Source organism: Helicoverpa zea, chromosome 17 (genome assembly GCF_022581195.2).
Source record: "Helicoverpa zea isolate HzStark_Cry1AcR chromosome 17, ilHelZeax1.1, whole genome shotgun sequence".
Classification (NCBI taxonomy): Eukaryota; Metazoa; Arthropoda; class Insecta; order Lepidoptera; family Noctuidae; genus Helicoverpa; species Helicoverpa zea.
The window spans coordinates 7,076,930-7,088,785 of NC_061468.1; the positions used below are offsets into that span (position 1 = coordinate 7,076,930).

Below are 11,856 nucleotides of genomic sequence, written 5' to 3' on the forward strand. Positions count from 1 at the left end.
AAGCAATATAAACTTCATTTGTGTATTCTTAGCTGTATATGGTTCGTGTAAATTAATTAGAAAAAGCGATCTGTTAATCCAAGGATAAGTTATTTTTTAATTTTGATTTCCTGCAGTTGTGATTGTTTAATTATAGGTAATATTTTTTTTTATAACAGGAGGACTAGTAGATTTATTAAAAATATAAAAAGCCTTAATGCATTAGGTAAGAAAAAAACGGTTAAGTCTGATCCAAATGGAACTTACGTAGTAGTGAGTTTTGGCAAACTATAAGCGGATTATGACTGCCATTCGGAATATTTCAGTGGTGCGATACCTAAATAGGGGATGAAGCATATATGAAACTTTATATTTTCCTTTCAAAAGTTGGAACTATCCCAACTTTTCGGGATGAAAGGAAAGATATATCCACCATGAAGCATATTTTGTTGGGCAAACAGTTTAAACATATTTGTTTTATAGTTTGTTATTGTAAAGATTTACTTTCCCAATATTATTAACTGGTTGATCCTTGATTTTTCCGATCACGTTACAGTTGCCCACTGGGCACAGGTTACTTAATAATAATAGTCACGCGGGCTAAAATATTTAATTCGTTTCAGTAATTTTTGCGTGAAATCGCGAGAGTAACTTTTGCATTCATCATCATCATCATCTCAGCCATAGGACGTCCACTGCTGAACATAGGCGTCCCTCTTAGATCTCCACCTATTGGAGGCGACTTGCATCCAGCGTCTTCCGGCGACCTTTATAAGGTCGTCTGTCCACCTTGTTGGTGGACGTCCTACGCTGCGCTTACTAGACCGTGGTCTCCACTCCAGCACTTTTCGACCCCATCGGCCATCTGCTCTGCGAGCAATATGACCTGACCATTGCCACTTCAACTTGCTAATCCGGTGGGCTGTATCGGTGACTTTAGTTCGTCTACGGATCTCCATTTGATTGCATTCATGATATTGATAAGGATTAAATTATATTGATACTTAAATCATTTTAACGGGTCACATGAAATTTTGAGTCAAGCAGGGTTTCAATAAGAAGAATGTTTGAGCTCCCGTTGCTAGGCAACGGGTACACAAAGTTGTGTCTCCGTGACAAAGGTGTTCATTACCTTGTCGCCTGAGAAATGGCCCGGAGATGCTAATGTACTGAGACCGACGGGAACAAATGGTGTCTATTTATTAATGTTTAGCAACGATTTCTATTATGATACACGGGTGGATCAATATTAGGTTAAATTTAGTGATGGACCCAAGATATTTATTTGTTATTAAAATCTAAATAAATGGTGTGTTTTTATATTTTGCGTCATATTTGTCTTGTATCATAGTTGCAAAGAAACAAACCACCATCAAACCTTGCTGACTTCTTTTCTTGACGAGAAAGACACTAAATAAATAGCTCAACAAATTAAAAATAAAATATTTGAAAATAAAATAAAATGTTAACACTTTTCTTAATCATCACATTGCAATTTTAAAAAGTTACAAATTCAATAATCGTTCAAACTAAATACACTTATAAGTACGTAATCGAAAGCCCAATTCACATTTTTATTTATATCGAATCAATTGTAAATCCAATAAAATTTTACGCAGATATGCTTTTTAAGCGACCTAAAGAGGTCACAGTATTGTGAATTTCCAAGTGTTATCTGGCCGACATGTTCATTCTGTCTCAATAATCCCCAATGGAGTTCGCCAACGTTATTACATCAGTTTAGTACGTATAATGCCTACATTTAAATTTCGTGCAATTGGATTGGTTAATTAATATGTATGCGGTTTTATTAACTTTCTTTATTTACATAGATATTTACAACACAAAAAAACTATCTTAGTAAAACAATAAAAAAACACTATATCTAAAACGCGTCAAAGAATTCATCCCCATCGCTGTCTACTGATCTTTCGTAATGTATTATGTAATTTGTGGAGATAAATAAAATAAATTATTATTATATAACTGGGAGCGTGCCCAAGAGGCTGGCAGCACTACCTCGTTGGATCGCCATGCTGATCCTTAGTCCGAGGTAATAGCCAGCCTTTTGGTCACGAGAAGCGTCAACCAGCTGCCTAGAGTTTTATTTAATAAACAATAATAATATAGCATATTTGCGTTTTACAGAAACTGAACTTTTATGCAGTTTTGTTCACCATCATCTAGTGTGCGTGTGCTGGGGTCAGTTACAATGTATCTGTCTAATGAACCTTTTTTTTTTTTTTTTTTTTTGTTGTCGCTGGGCTAAAAATGCTATTACGCATCCCCTTCCCATCGGGGGACGGGAGAGGGGTTTGTGGGACTCCCCGGTAAAGACGTTCCCGGTATACCCTCTAAAAAGGCCCAGCGGCACTCCGACCTCGCCTGAGTGGAGGGGGTCTGGGAATCCATGGCATCCAATCTCCCACCGGCGATTGCCCGCCTTACGGCAGGCCCCTCATACCTCCCCCTAGTGGGGAGGGGTCCTTATAATGGCCGGAGCGCAGGGGTTGATCCTTGTGGTGCAGGCGGTGGCGCCCCCGCGCCTGTCGCCCGCTGATCACCCCCCGGGGCGGATGGGGACAGACGTTGTATTCGCCGTCTTCTGCCCCTTCTTCGTCTACGGAGCGGCACCGCGAGAGGGTCGTTCTCCCGCATGCGCTCCGCCGCTTCCTTCTGAGACATGACGTCTTCACAGAAGGAGGCTACCGCTTCCCATGTCTCCTCACTTCCCAGCATGGCAGCAATCACGCTGGAGAGCGAGAGGTCATTCCCGACCACCGCCATCAGAGCGCGGCGGGGTTCAGCCCACGATGGGCACACCTGAAGTGTGTGCTCTGCCGTATCCACCGTAGCTTCGCAGTGGTGACACTGTGGGGTCTCCTCCCTCCCAATCCGGTGCAGGTACGATCCGAAGCAGCCATGCCCGGACAGCACCTGCACCAGACGCATCGAAAGGCACCCATGCCGCCGATTGAGCCAGCCGTTCAGGACAGGCCCGATGGCATCCAGCGTCCAGCGACCGTACGTTGCCGAGGCAAGATCTTCGGCCCAGTGCAGAGTTATTGCCTCCCTTGCCTCCTCACGCACCTCTTCTTTTTCTGTCGGGTCTGGGCGCCGGTTTAGCGCCTTCTGTCCCGCCGTCCAGTCGTACACTCTGGCGAGTACCCAAGCCTCGAGCTCCCAGGGAGGAGTACCCGCTAGAACGCACGCCGCCGCAAAGCTCACCGTGCGGTACGCCCTCGACACCCGCTGTGCAATGGCCCTTTGTGGCCTGCGGATGGCAGCAGCGTTCACCCTACTGCACAGTGAGTCTGCCCAGATTGGGGCCCCGTACAGTGCCATACTTTTGAGTATGCCGGCGTATAAACGTCGGCATTGGTCGCCGGGACTACCGATGTTAGGGAGGAGCCATAAGAGGGCGCCCGCAGTCCTCATCAGGCGCGTCGACAAGCCGCTGAAGTGTGCTCTGAAGCACCACTTACTGTCGATCACTATGCCCAGATATTTCATCTGGGGCTGCACCCCAATGCGGACACCCTCCACATGGATATGGGCGTCGGGCGGTTCTTGCTGCCGGGTCCCATGGAAGAACACGGCCTCGGTCTTGTGCAGCGCCACCGTCAGCCCTAGGCGGGAGATTCTGTCCACCACTTGAGAACCGCCCGCCGAGGCCAAGCTGGCTGCCTCTCCAAAATTTCTCCCCCTGGCCGTCAGAAGGGTGTCGTCTGCATAGCAGATGACAGACGTACCACGGGGGAGGTTGCCCCTCAAAAGCCAGTCGAATCCGATGTTCCACAGCAGTGGCCCTAAAACTGAACCCTGCGGGACACCGGACTCGACGACGTAACGTCGGAGCTGACCCGACTTGTCCACAAGGAGGACTGTACGGTCCCTTAGGTAGTCCGCCAAAAGTCCCCGCAGATACGGGGGCACCCCATGGAAGCGGAGGGCCTCCAGTATGGTGGAGTGAGGAATTGAGTTGAAGGCGTTGGCTATGTCAAATGACACAGCCAGCAGACCATCTCCCGCATCCATCGCCTCCCTCACCTGGCCCTTGAGTCGCGACAGGGCATCAACTGTCGAACGCTCAGCTCGAAAACCAAACTGAGCGTCCGCTAGATCCGGGCCGATTGTGCCCAGATGCCTGGTGATACGGGCAGCGAGGATCCTCTCGAACATTTTACCGACCTCATCCAGTAAAACGATAGGTCGGTATGCCGATGGGGAGTCCACCGGCCGCCCTTCCTTTCGAAGAAGGCACAATTGGCCCTCCTTCCATGGCTTTGGGAACCTCTCACACGTCAGACACGCACTGAAGAGGTCCCGAAACCTTTCTCCCATCTGGGAGATGGCGATGGCCACCACCTTTGCGGGGACGCCGTCCGGACCTGGGGCCGTCTTTTTCCCCCTGAGGCAGAAAGCTGCCTTCTCCACCTCGTTCTCAGTAACCGGCGGGACTTCCTCGGCCGATAGAGCCGCACCATGTGGGACGCTCATCACTGGTGGAGTGAAGTGGTCTCTGCGAGGAAACAGGGACTGAACAACCCCATCCAGTAACGACGGCTCGAGAGTCTCGGCAACTGGGGGACCGTACGGGCGTAGTTTGTTGCGTGCCGCCTTGTAGGGCCTCCCAAAGGGATCCATGTCCAGACCCTCAAGCATCTCCGCCCTCGCGTGATCCTGGGCTGTGGCCATTCGCGCTGTCAATGTCGACTTGGCCTCTATGTAGGCTGCATAGAGGCGGTCCTCGTTGTCGAGGTCGCGAAGGCGCCGCCGCCGGCTTCTTGCGTAGGCCCGCCTGGCCGCCACACAGGTGGCCCGAAGAACCCCCAACTCCTCTGACCACCAATAGACGGCGCGCCTAGGAGGTGGACGATGAGACCGAGGCATGCTAGAGTTGCACACCTCGGTCAGGGAGACCCTTAACTGGGCCGCTGTGGCGTCCACATCCCGGACTTCTACAGGAGGCGACAGCCAGTCCTGGACGAAAGCTGCCTCCGAGGCGGCCTCCCGGTCTAGGCGGGAGAGCGCCCACCGTGGGAAGTGCGACCGACCTTCCTGGGTCCCTTGGGAGCCCGGGGTGGAAACATCAAACCGCACGTATCGGTGGTCGGACAGCGTCTCCACCAGTTCCACCCGCCAGTCCAGTACACAGGCCGCCAAAGAAGGGGATGCAAAGGCGAGGTCCACGATGGAGCCCCCCTGCCGCCGCACGCAGGTGTGAACTGTTCCCCTATTCAGGAGGGACAGACCGGATGACAAGCACCAGGTTTCCACCACTCGTCCTCGGGCATTGGTGGTCGGGTTACCCCATATTACCGACTTGGCGTTAAAGTCGCCCAAGACTTCGAGAAAGTTCTCGAATTCCGTGAAAGGGCGGTTTGGGGAGAAATACACCCCTATAAGGGCTATGTCATCCCACGCGGCAGCCACGTATCCCGGTCCCCTCTCTAAGAGTGAGAGGGGACCGGGTGAGTCCGTGGAAGATCGCGCCACCAATGCAACTGAGCCATTGTCGTCTCCCAGCCAACTGCCAGGGACAGAGTACGGCTCGGCGACAACCGCCACGTCCACCAACCACTCCGCAAAGGTTTGAACCAGCAGGCTCTGGGCTGCTTTGCAGTGGTTGATGTTCGCTTGAAGAACACGTCGTCGATTCCCAGCCATCAGTCGGTGTTCATCGCGCTTCCCTCGGTGGCCGGCACTGGAACTGGAGTTTCAGAGGTGGCGGCAGCAGCAGGCCGCACCGGCGCCTGCAGTTTGCCCTTCTTCAGTGGCGGTCGGCATTCCTTGCTCGCCATAACGTGGTCGGATGGACGACCACTGGCAGCGCATACTGCGCAATGCGTGGTGGCAGCCTCGCAGCTAGCCAGCCTGTGCCCCTCTTTTCCGCAGCGGAAGCATAGTTCCCCACGCTCGGCAGTGGACGGGCAGAGAGGCCGGGTGTGTCCGATGCCGAGGCACTTGAAACAGCGCATCGGCGCATCCTCAAGCACTTGGACCCCACCCGAGCTAAACCCGACCGGGAGGCGGCCCTTAGCCAGAACCGCCTTGGCAGCTACGACCGGGCACTCTAACCTCATAGTGCCCATACCCCTGCGGCCAGGTCTAATGGCTCGGCCCTTGACAGATGCGACGGGGCAGCCCCCCGCCGCCGCAACCGCTGCCACCACCTCTTCTTGCGTGACGGAGTCGTCGAGGTCGGTCACCTCGAGAGCTACACACTTGACGGCCCTCACAACCTTGGCCGTGTCCGCGACAGCCTCTCGGAGCTTCGTCGCAAAGAGGTCCGCCTTGGTGCCGCGTTGAGCCCCCGAGAACTCGAAGATACGAGCCCCCGTTTGGGTCTTCCGGCACGTAACTCTGCCAGCCCCGAGTTCCGAAGGGTCGACGTTTGTACGAGCCCGTCGCAGCACGGACTCATACGTCTCCCCTCGTTCCGATGCCTCTGGGGTCAACGTGACCACCACGGCTTCGGTTCTTGGAGGAGGAGCGAGCTTCCTCCTCCTGTCCCCTAAAGCGGCAGGCTTGGCTGCGGGGGGCTCGGGAGCCAACTTTTTCCCCTTCCGCTTCCTCGCTACCACCTTAATCCAAGGCTGGTTGGAAGGGGTGGTATAGGGCAGTAGTGGGTCTTCCCTCACCGGTTCGGGAGGGACCGTCTGGGTAGTCGGGGGTAGTGAGGTCTTCTTGCCCTTTCCTTTGCCCTTGGTGGTCTTTAGGACCTGGGGCTCCGACTGAGCTGGAGCCGTTGAGGGCCCCGGTGCGATGGGCATCCGTCCGGGTGCTTTATCAGCCGCGAGTGGAGGGCGTAACCGCGTCTCCGGCAGGAGCCGGTCCTCTATGCCGGCAAAACAGGCCCTGATGAATGCTCTCTCCTCCATGACGACCTTTCGGATGAGTTCCTCAAGGTCAGAGGAGGGAGGCATCGTTGGTGGACCTTCCGACGTCCCCTCGGGCCGAGTCATGGGCTCGGCAACGCGCGCGTGCAGCGCGGACACCTCTTTCTGCAGGCGATCCACCTTCGCCTGCAGTTGCCGCGTCTCATCGGAGGTGGTGCGCTGCGCCAACTCCTTTACAATGCCGAGCAAGCTCGCTGCCCGGCATTTTAGGGCCTTCTGGAAGGTCCCCTTCAAGTTGGAGGACTTGGAGGCGACCTCTAGGATCTCCATCTGATCCTCCAGAGCCATGCGCTCCATTTCCTCCACGGAGTAGTCCGCGTAAAGGACACTGGAGGCGCCGTGGCTGGCCCTGGCTCTGCTTGGCCGGTCGTCGGCTTCTAATACCGCCCTCTTCGCGGGCTTCTCGGCTGCGTCCGAAGAGCCTCCGGATCCCCGCTAGAGGAAGGCCCTCTTCCTCGTATGGCGGGTTGCAACGCCGCTCGTTCCACTCACATGTGACTCCGTGTCGGACAAGTCGGTCGACACGAGGTCACTACCTCTCATGAGACTGACCGCGGATGGTGCGCGGCTGGTCTCTGATGCCGAAGCATCTCGAGATTGGCCCTGAGAAGGGCCTTTGGGTTGGCCCTGAGAAGGGCCTTTGCGGAGACAGCGCCCGGAGGCGGCCCTCACAGGACGTGGCATTGCCACCCACAATATCGAAACGCAAGACTGTTGAAGATGTTTCGACGCACAGCGTTCGTTAGCCGCCGGCCTGCCACTCCGTTACGGTGGTCAGGCGCGGCGTTGCCCAGGGGTCACTACGTGGAAGTCAACGCTGTGGGGGGACGGGCTTTGTTTTTAAGAAACAGAACCGGTTCCCACAAAAATATAAATTGATTCTCAACAAAAACTTACTTTGAAGGAACAATTTCGTAGTCCTCTGCCTTCTGGCTAGGGCTGCCATCTCGAATTTCACCAAACCCGGACAAACATTAAAAAAACCCGGACATTTGGCGTAAATCGCATTTTTTCCCCGAAGGAGTACGATTTTTTTAAACAAAATAATACCTAATTTGTGATCCATTTACTATTAACACATACCTACTTAAATCCAATGAGGTGCTTCCTTACATGAAAAGTGTCCGGGTTTTCCCCGGACACTTCTTGAAACCCCGCCCGGACGGCCCCCGGACGGCCTCCAAACGAGGACAAATCCGGGGAAACCCGGACGGATGGCAGCCCTACTTCTGGCCAGACTTCTTCAGCCTCTCTGTCAAGCGCTTGTGGTCTGCAATATCCTACTTATTTTTTTTAAGGCGATTAGTAAACCTATGACACGTAGCCAGATTACGTATGATCGTCCCAGACTGGACTAATTAAGATACATAATTGAGTCTACAACCAATTAAAATATACGAATAAACCCCTTAACAAAGTAAACATGTTCCTACAAGAGTTTGGAGTTGCCGACCTCACGGTAATTTCATTTCTGCGAAATATTTTTCTGCTATCTGCAAAACATCATTATTTTTTATTATTAAACATGTTAAGACCATCATTACTGATTTATGGGTACACAAATATACAAGGAAAGAAACTTAAAGAAAACAATTCTAAAAAAAGAAAGCTGTTTATAAACTTATTAAGTATATAAACCAAAGATCAAAATGGAAAACGACATCTTCATTTTATTGTCGAAGTTTTACAGCGTTTAACAGAAGGTAGGTACATAGACTACTATCAAAGTTCACCTAAAAGAAAATATAATTTATGAGGAAACATTCTAGATATATTAAAAAGTCCATGTTTGTTTGACTTGTTTTTTAATCAAAGCTACTTTTATAGACAAACTTGAGGCTCCTTTCTATGAGTCGCGGCTTTTCTCACAATTTTCTTAACCCAGAGGCATCTTACTACTAAGATGCCAGGTTCTTTGGTTGATGAATAGATGGCAGCACTTACATCAAATGACCGAAGGGTTCGTAGCATACTTATTTATTTATTACTCGTAGTATTTAAGGTATTCGGTTCATAAACCAACGTGTGCAAGTTTCACTCTTTTATGATAGAAATATTTGAAGTTTGAAGTTTGAAGTTTGATACTTAACTAAAGCTTAGAGGCGGGCTCAAACGTGTAATCAAAGTAACAGCTAAAAATAGTTGTGAAAATGCACTTATCGAATCTTTATCATCAAAGTAGTTCATCACATATAAGTATAGAAAAATTGGTAAATAATTACCTTCTGTATGTACTGTATTCTTTTTGTATTTAGTAGGCACCTATCTACAATTGTGATTAATTATATTATTCAAGTTTCAGGAACTAAGGAAAGTGCTTTTTTTCTTCAACCTTGGGCTTCTATATGGAAATTCCTCCCAGAGAAAACTTCGTATCTTACCCGTTGCTTTCTCAACGGCTGCTCCAAAGGTCATACCGATAAAGGAAGTTTAATCAAGTTATTACATTACCTGGTACCTATATTTAGCTTTTCCGTTCTCATTTCAGGAAGGAAAGGTGATAAAATAACAGAACTCACATTAAAAACTTTATTTATAAAAGGATATGTACAAACTTTACTTTTATGAGCATCTCTAATGGCAAATGTTACAATTTAGCATACTTTATCAGCTATAAGTAGACATTCATTTGCAGGTACAAGAGAAACACATAGTACTATATTAACGTTTTAAGTACATAATGAGTATAGACTAAAGTATCTTTTAATTTTAATTACATACATTGACTAGAATATTTTGGTAAGAAATTAGATTTTTTGCGCTTCTAGGTTTTACTGGCTAAAGTTGAAATATAATTATAATACATAGTTTACATTAACTTCGTAAAATTTGAACACAATAATTTTATCAATTTTGATGGACGCAGTAAATAGCTTTACAGCTACTTAATTACTACATTTAAAATCATTGTGAAACAATAGGAAATAATAATTATGTTATTTACATTTCAAATACAAAAAAACATTTTGACTACTTCATTATTTCTTTATCCATAACTGATGTAGGTATTATTAAAAAATATGACTTTTTAATGCGCATTTTGTGTACATAAATTTTGAAATAAACGTCCTTGATGGGTGCCAAACAACATAGCAATTTGGATGAAAATCCGATAGTTCAACTTAAGTTAATGTATAACCAAAGTGGAAAAATATTTAAAAAATCCATATTTAAGACGGCAATTTTAGAATTAAAAGTGCTAGCTTTATTGACAAAAATCCAGAAATAGAATCCGATAAATCTTACATTTTAATTTTATCATAAATCGTAGATTTATTTCTGGCAATGTTTCCATAATTTCCTGACTGCAATGATGTCAAAAAATGTACAGGTAGCCAAACATATGTATGTATATACATATCCCAAACTCTCCATTTATTATGTTGTTCAATTACATTACAGAACAGAATGACAAATGGACTAATAAATATCCTGTCAATTTTATGTGTGCAATTAAGCTGCAAGCACGTAATATGTCTTATCCTAACATAGTCTTATCGTAGCATATTTGAGCTATGTTGACAGCTGTCACGAACATTCCCTTACCACATAGCTGCAGAATACGATGAATGTCCAATGTCAGCCATCTTAGACCAGAGATTCCAATTTCGAATTCTCGGGAATTCCATTCAGTGTTTGAAATTGGAAATTGAATTTAACACCTATTTTTGTTTTTACAATATTGAATGAGTAAAGTAATTGATACGTTTTAAAAATTTAATATTAAAAAAAACTACTTGGATATTTTGTCGTATAAAATGAGTTTACTTTCTGTATTGTACGCTCATTTTATTATGTTAATCGACTCGCCAACGCACCACCACACAGGTCGACAGTCTGACAACGACTGACTCCCCACCGCTCGATCCGGTATTTATAACCGAGTGACGTATGCGCACGAGGCGTCATAATAATGACATAACCTATACAATGATGCACATGTACCTGCATACACTACATCTCTCCCTTGTTGTTTTGATTTTAACCTTGTTTCAAAAAGTCCAACAATCAAACTCATAAATATTTTGGTAATTTCTTAAAGATCTATCAAACACCTGCAGCACAACAAAACCACGCTATCAGATCAGTCCACCGATCACACTGCCATCAAACTGATTTACTTTGTTCCGTTTCCATTTCATTTCCCTTTCCATTTAAGGAGACGACAGATATCGGTGATACTGCAGGACACTACATCCCTTCTCTTGTGAAATAAACATAAATAAAAATCCGTCCCTTTGCAGACGGTAACATACCAGCATCTGCTTCAGGCTCAACAAGACAAATTCGTAGCAGTGATATCAGGCCGGCAAGTTTAACTTCAGGTTTTGTAGCCGCTGTTCCGGCCCTGTATTATATCTACACTAGAGATGATCCGTCCATTTGGCAGACATCCCGCCAATCAGTCCATGTGAAATCAAGCAAGTCTCAAATATTGCTGTACCTTCAGATAATGAGCACTCATCTTGCTTGGTTCGACTTCACTTAAAACTGATACAGAATGCATTGTTCCAAGGTAAAAGATCGGCATTAGGGTACCTCATCAATGCTTTTCACTCATTCAAAACCGTACGAGCCGTACGAGGAAAGTAATCACATAAGATCGTCCCAATTGAATGGTGACCTAGATGGACTGTTTCCAATTTGATGATGACCATATACTTTGTCACCCATTTAATGGTGACCACATACTTTGTCTCCAATTTAATGGTGACTCCATACTTTGTCACCCATTTAATGGTGACCACATACTTTGTCTCCAATTTAATGGTGACTCCATACTTTGTCACCCATTTAATGGTGACCACATACTTTGTCTCCAATTTAATGGCGATCACATATTTTGTCACCAATTTAATGGTTTAAATTGTAGTTCTATGTACGAGTTAAGTACTTTGTGTGCCTTGTAAGCAAGAGAATGCTAACTCAACTAATTTTGGTAATATGTAGTTTTTAATTTGAGAGTGGAATATCA

At 47.3% G+C, this 11,856-nt stretch overlaps 1 protein-coding gene across 1 annotated transcript; it reads right to left on the bottom strand.

The window, feature by feature from the left end:
• Positions 1 to 5,648: 5,648 nt before the first annotated feature.
• LOC124638502 lies at positions 5,649 to 7,565 on the bottom strand. Its single transcript, XM_047175474.1, has 2 exons — positions 7,374 to 7,565; positions 5,649 to 7,316 (listed from the first exon to the last, which is right to left on the bottom strand). Exons 1-2 carry the CDS (start codon positions 7,563 to 7,565, stop codon positions 5,649 to 5,651), a joined length of 1,860 nt encoding a protein of 619 aa, XP_047031430.1.
• Between the last annotated feature and the right edge of the window lie 4,291 nt (positions 7,566 to 11,856).

What these genes read in the sequence shown, in the direction of transcription:
- LOC124638502 (XM_047175474.1), bottom strand. Translation starts at nt 7,565, where the DNA reads ATGCCACGTCCTGTGAGGGCCGCCTCCGGGCGCTGTCTCCGCAAAGGC. An exon ending in TGTCCGACACGGAGTCACAT is followed by an intron (nt 7,317 to 7,373) that starts GTGAGTGGAACG and finishes GCCTTCCTCTAG; the next exon opens with CGGGGATCCGGAGGCTCTTC.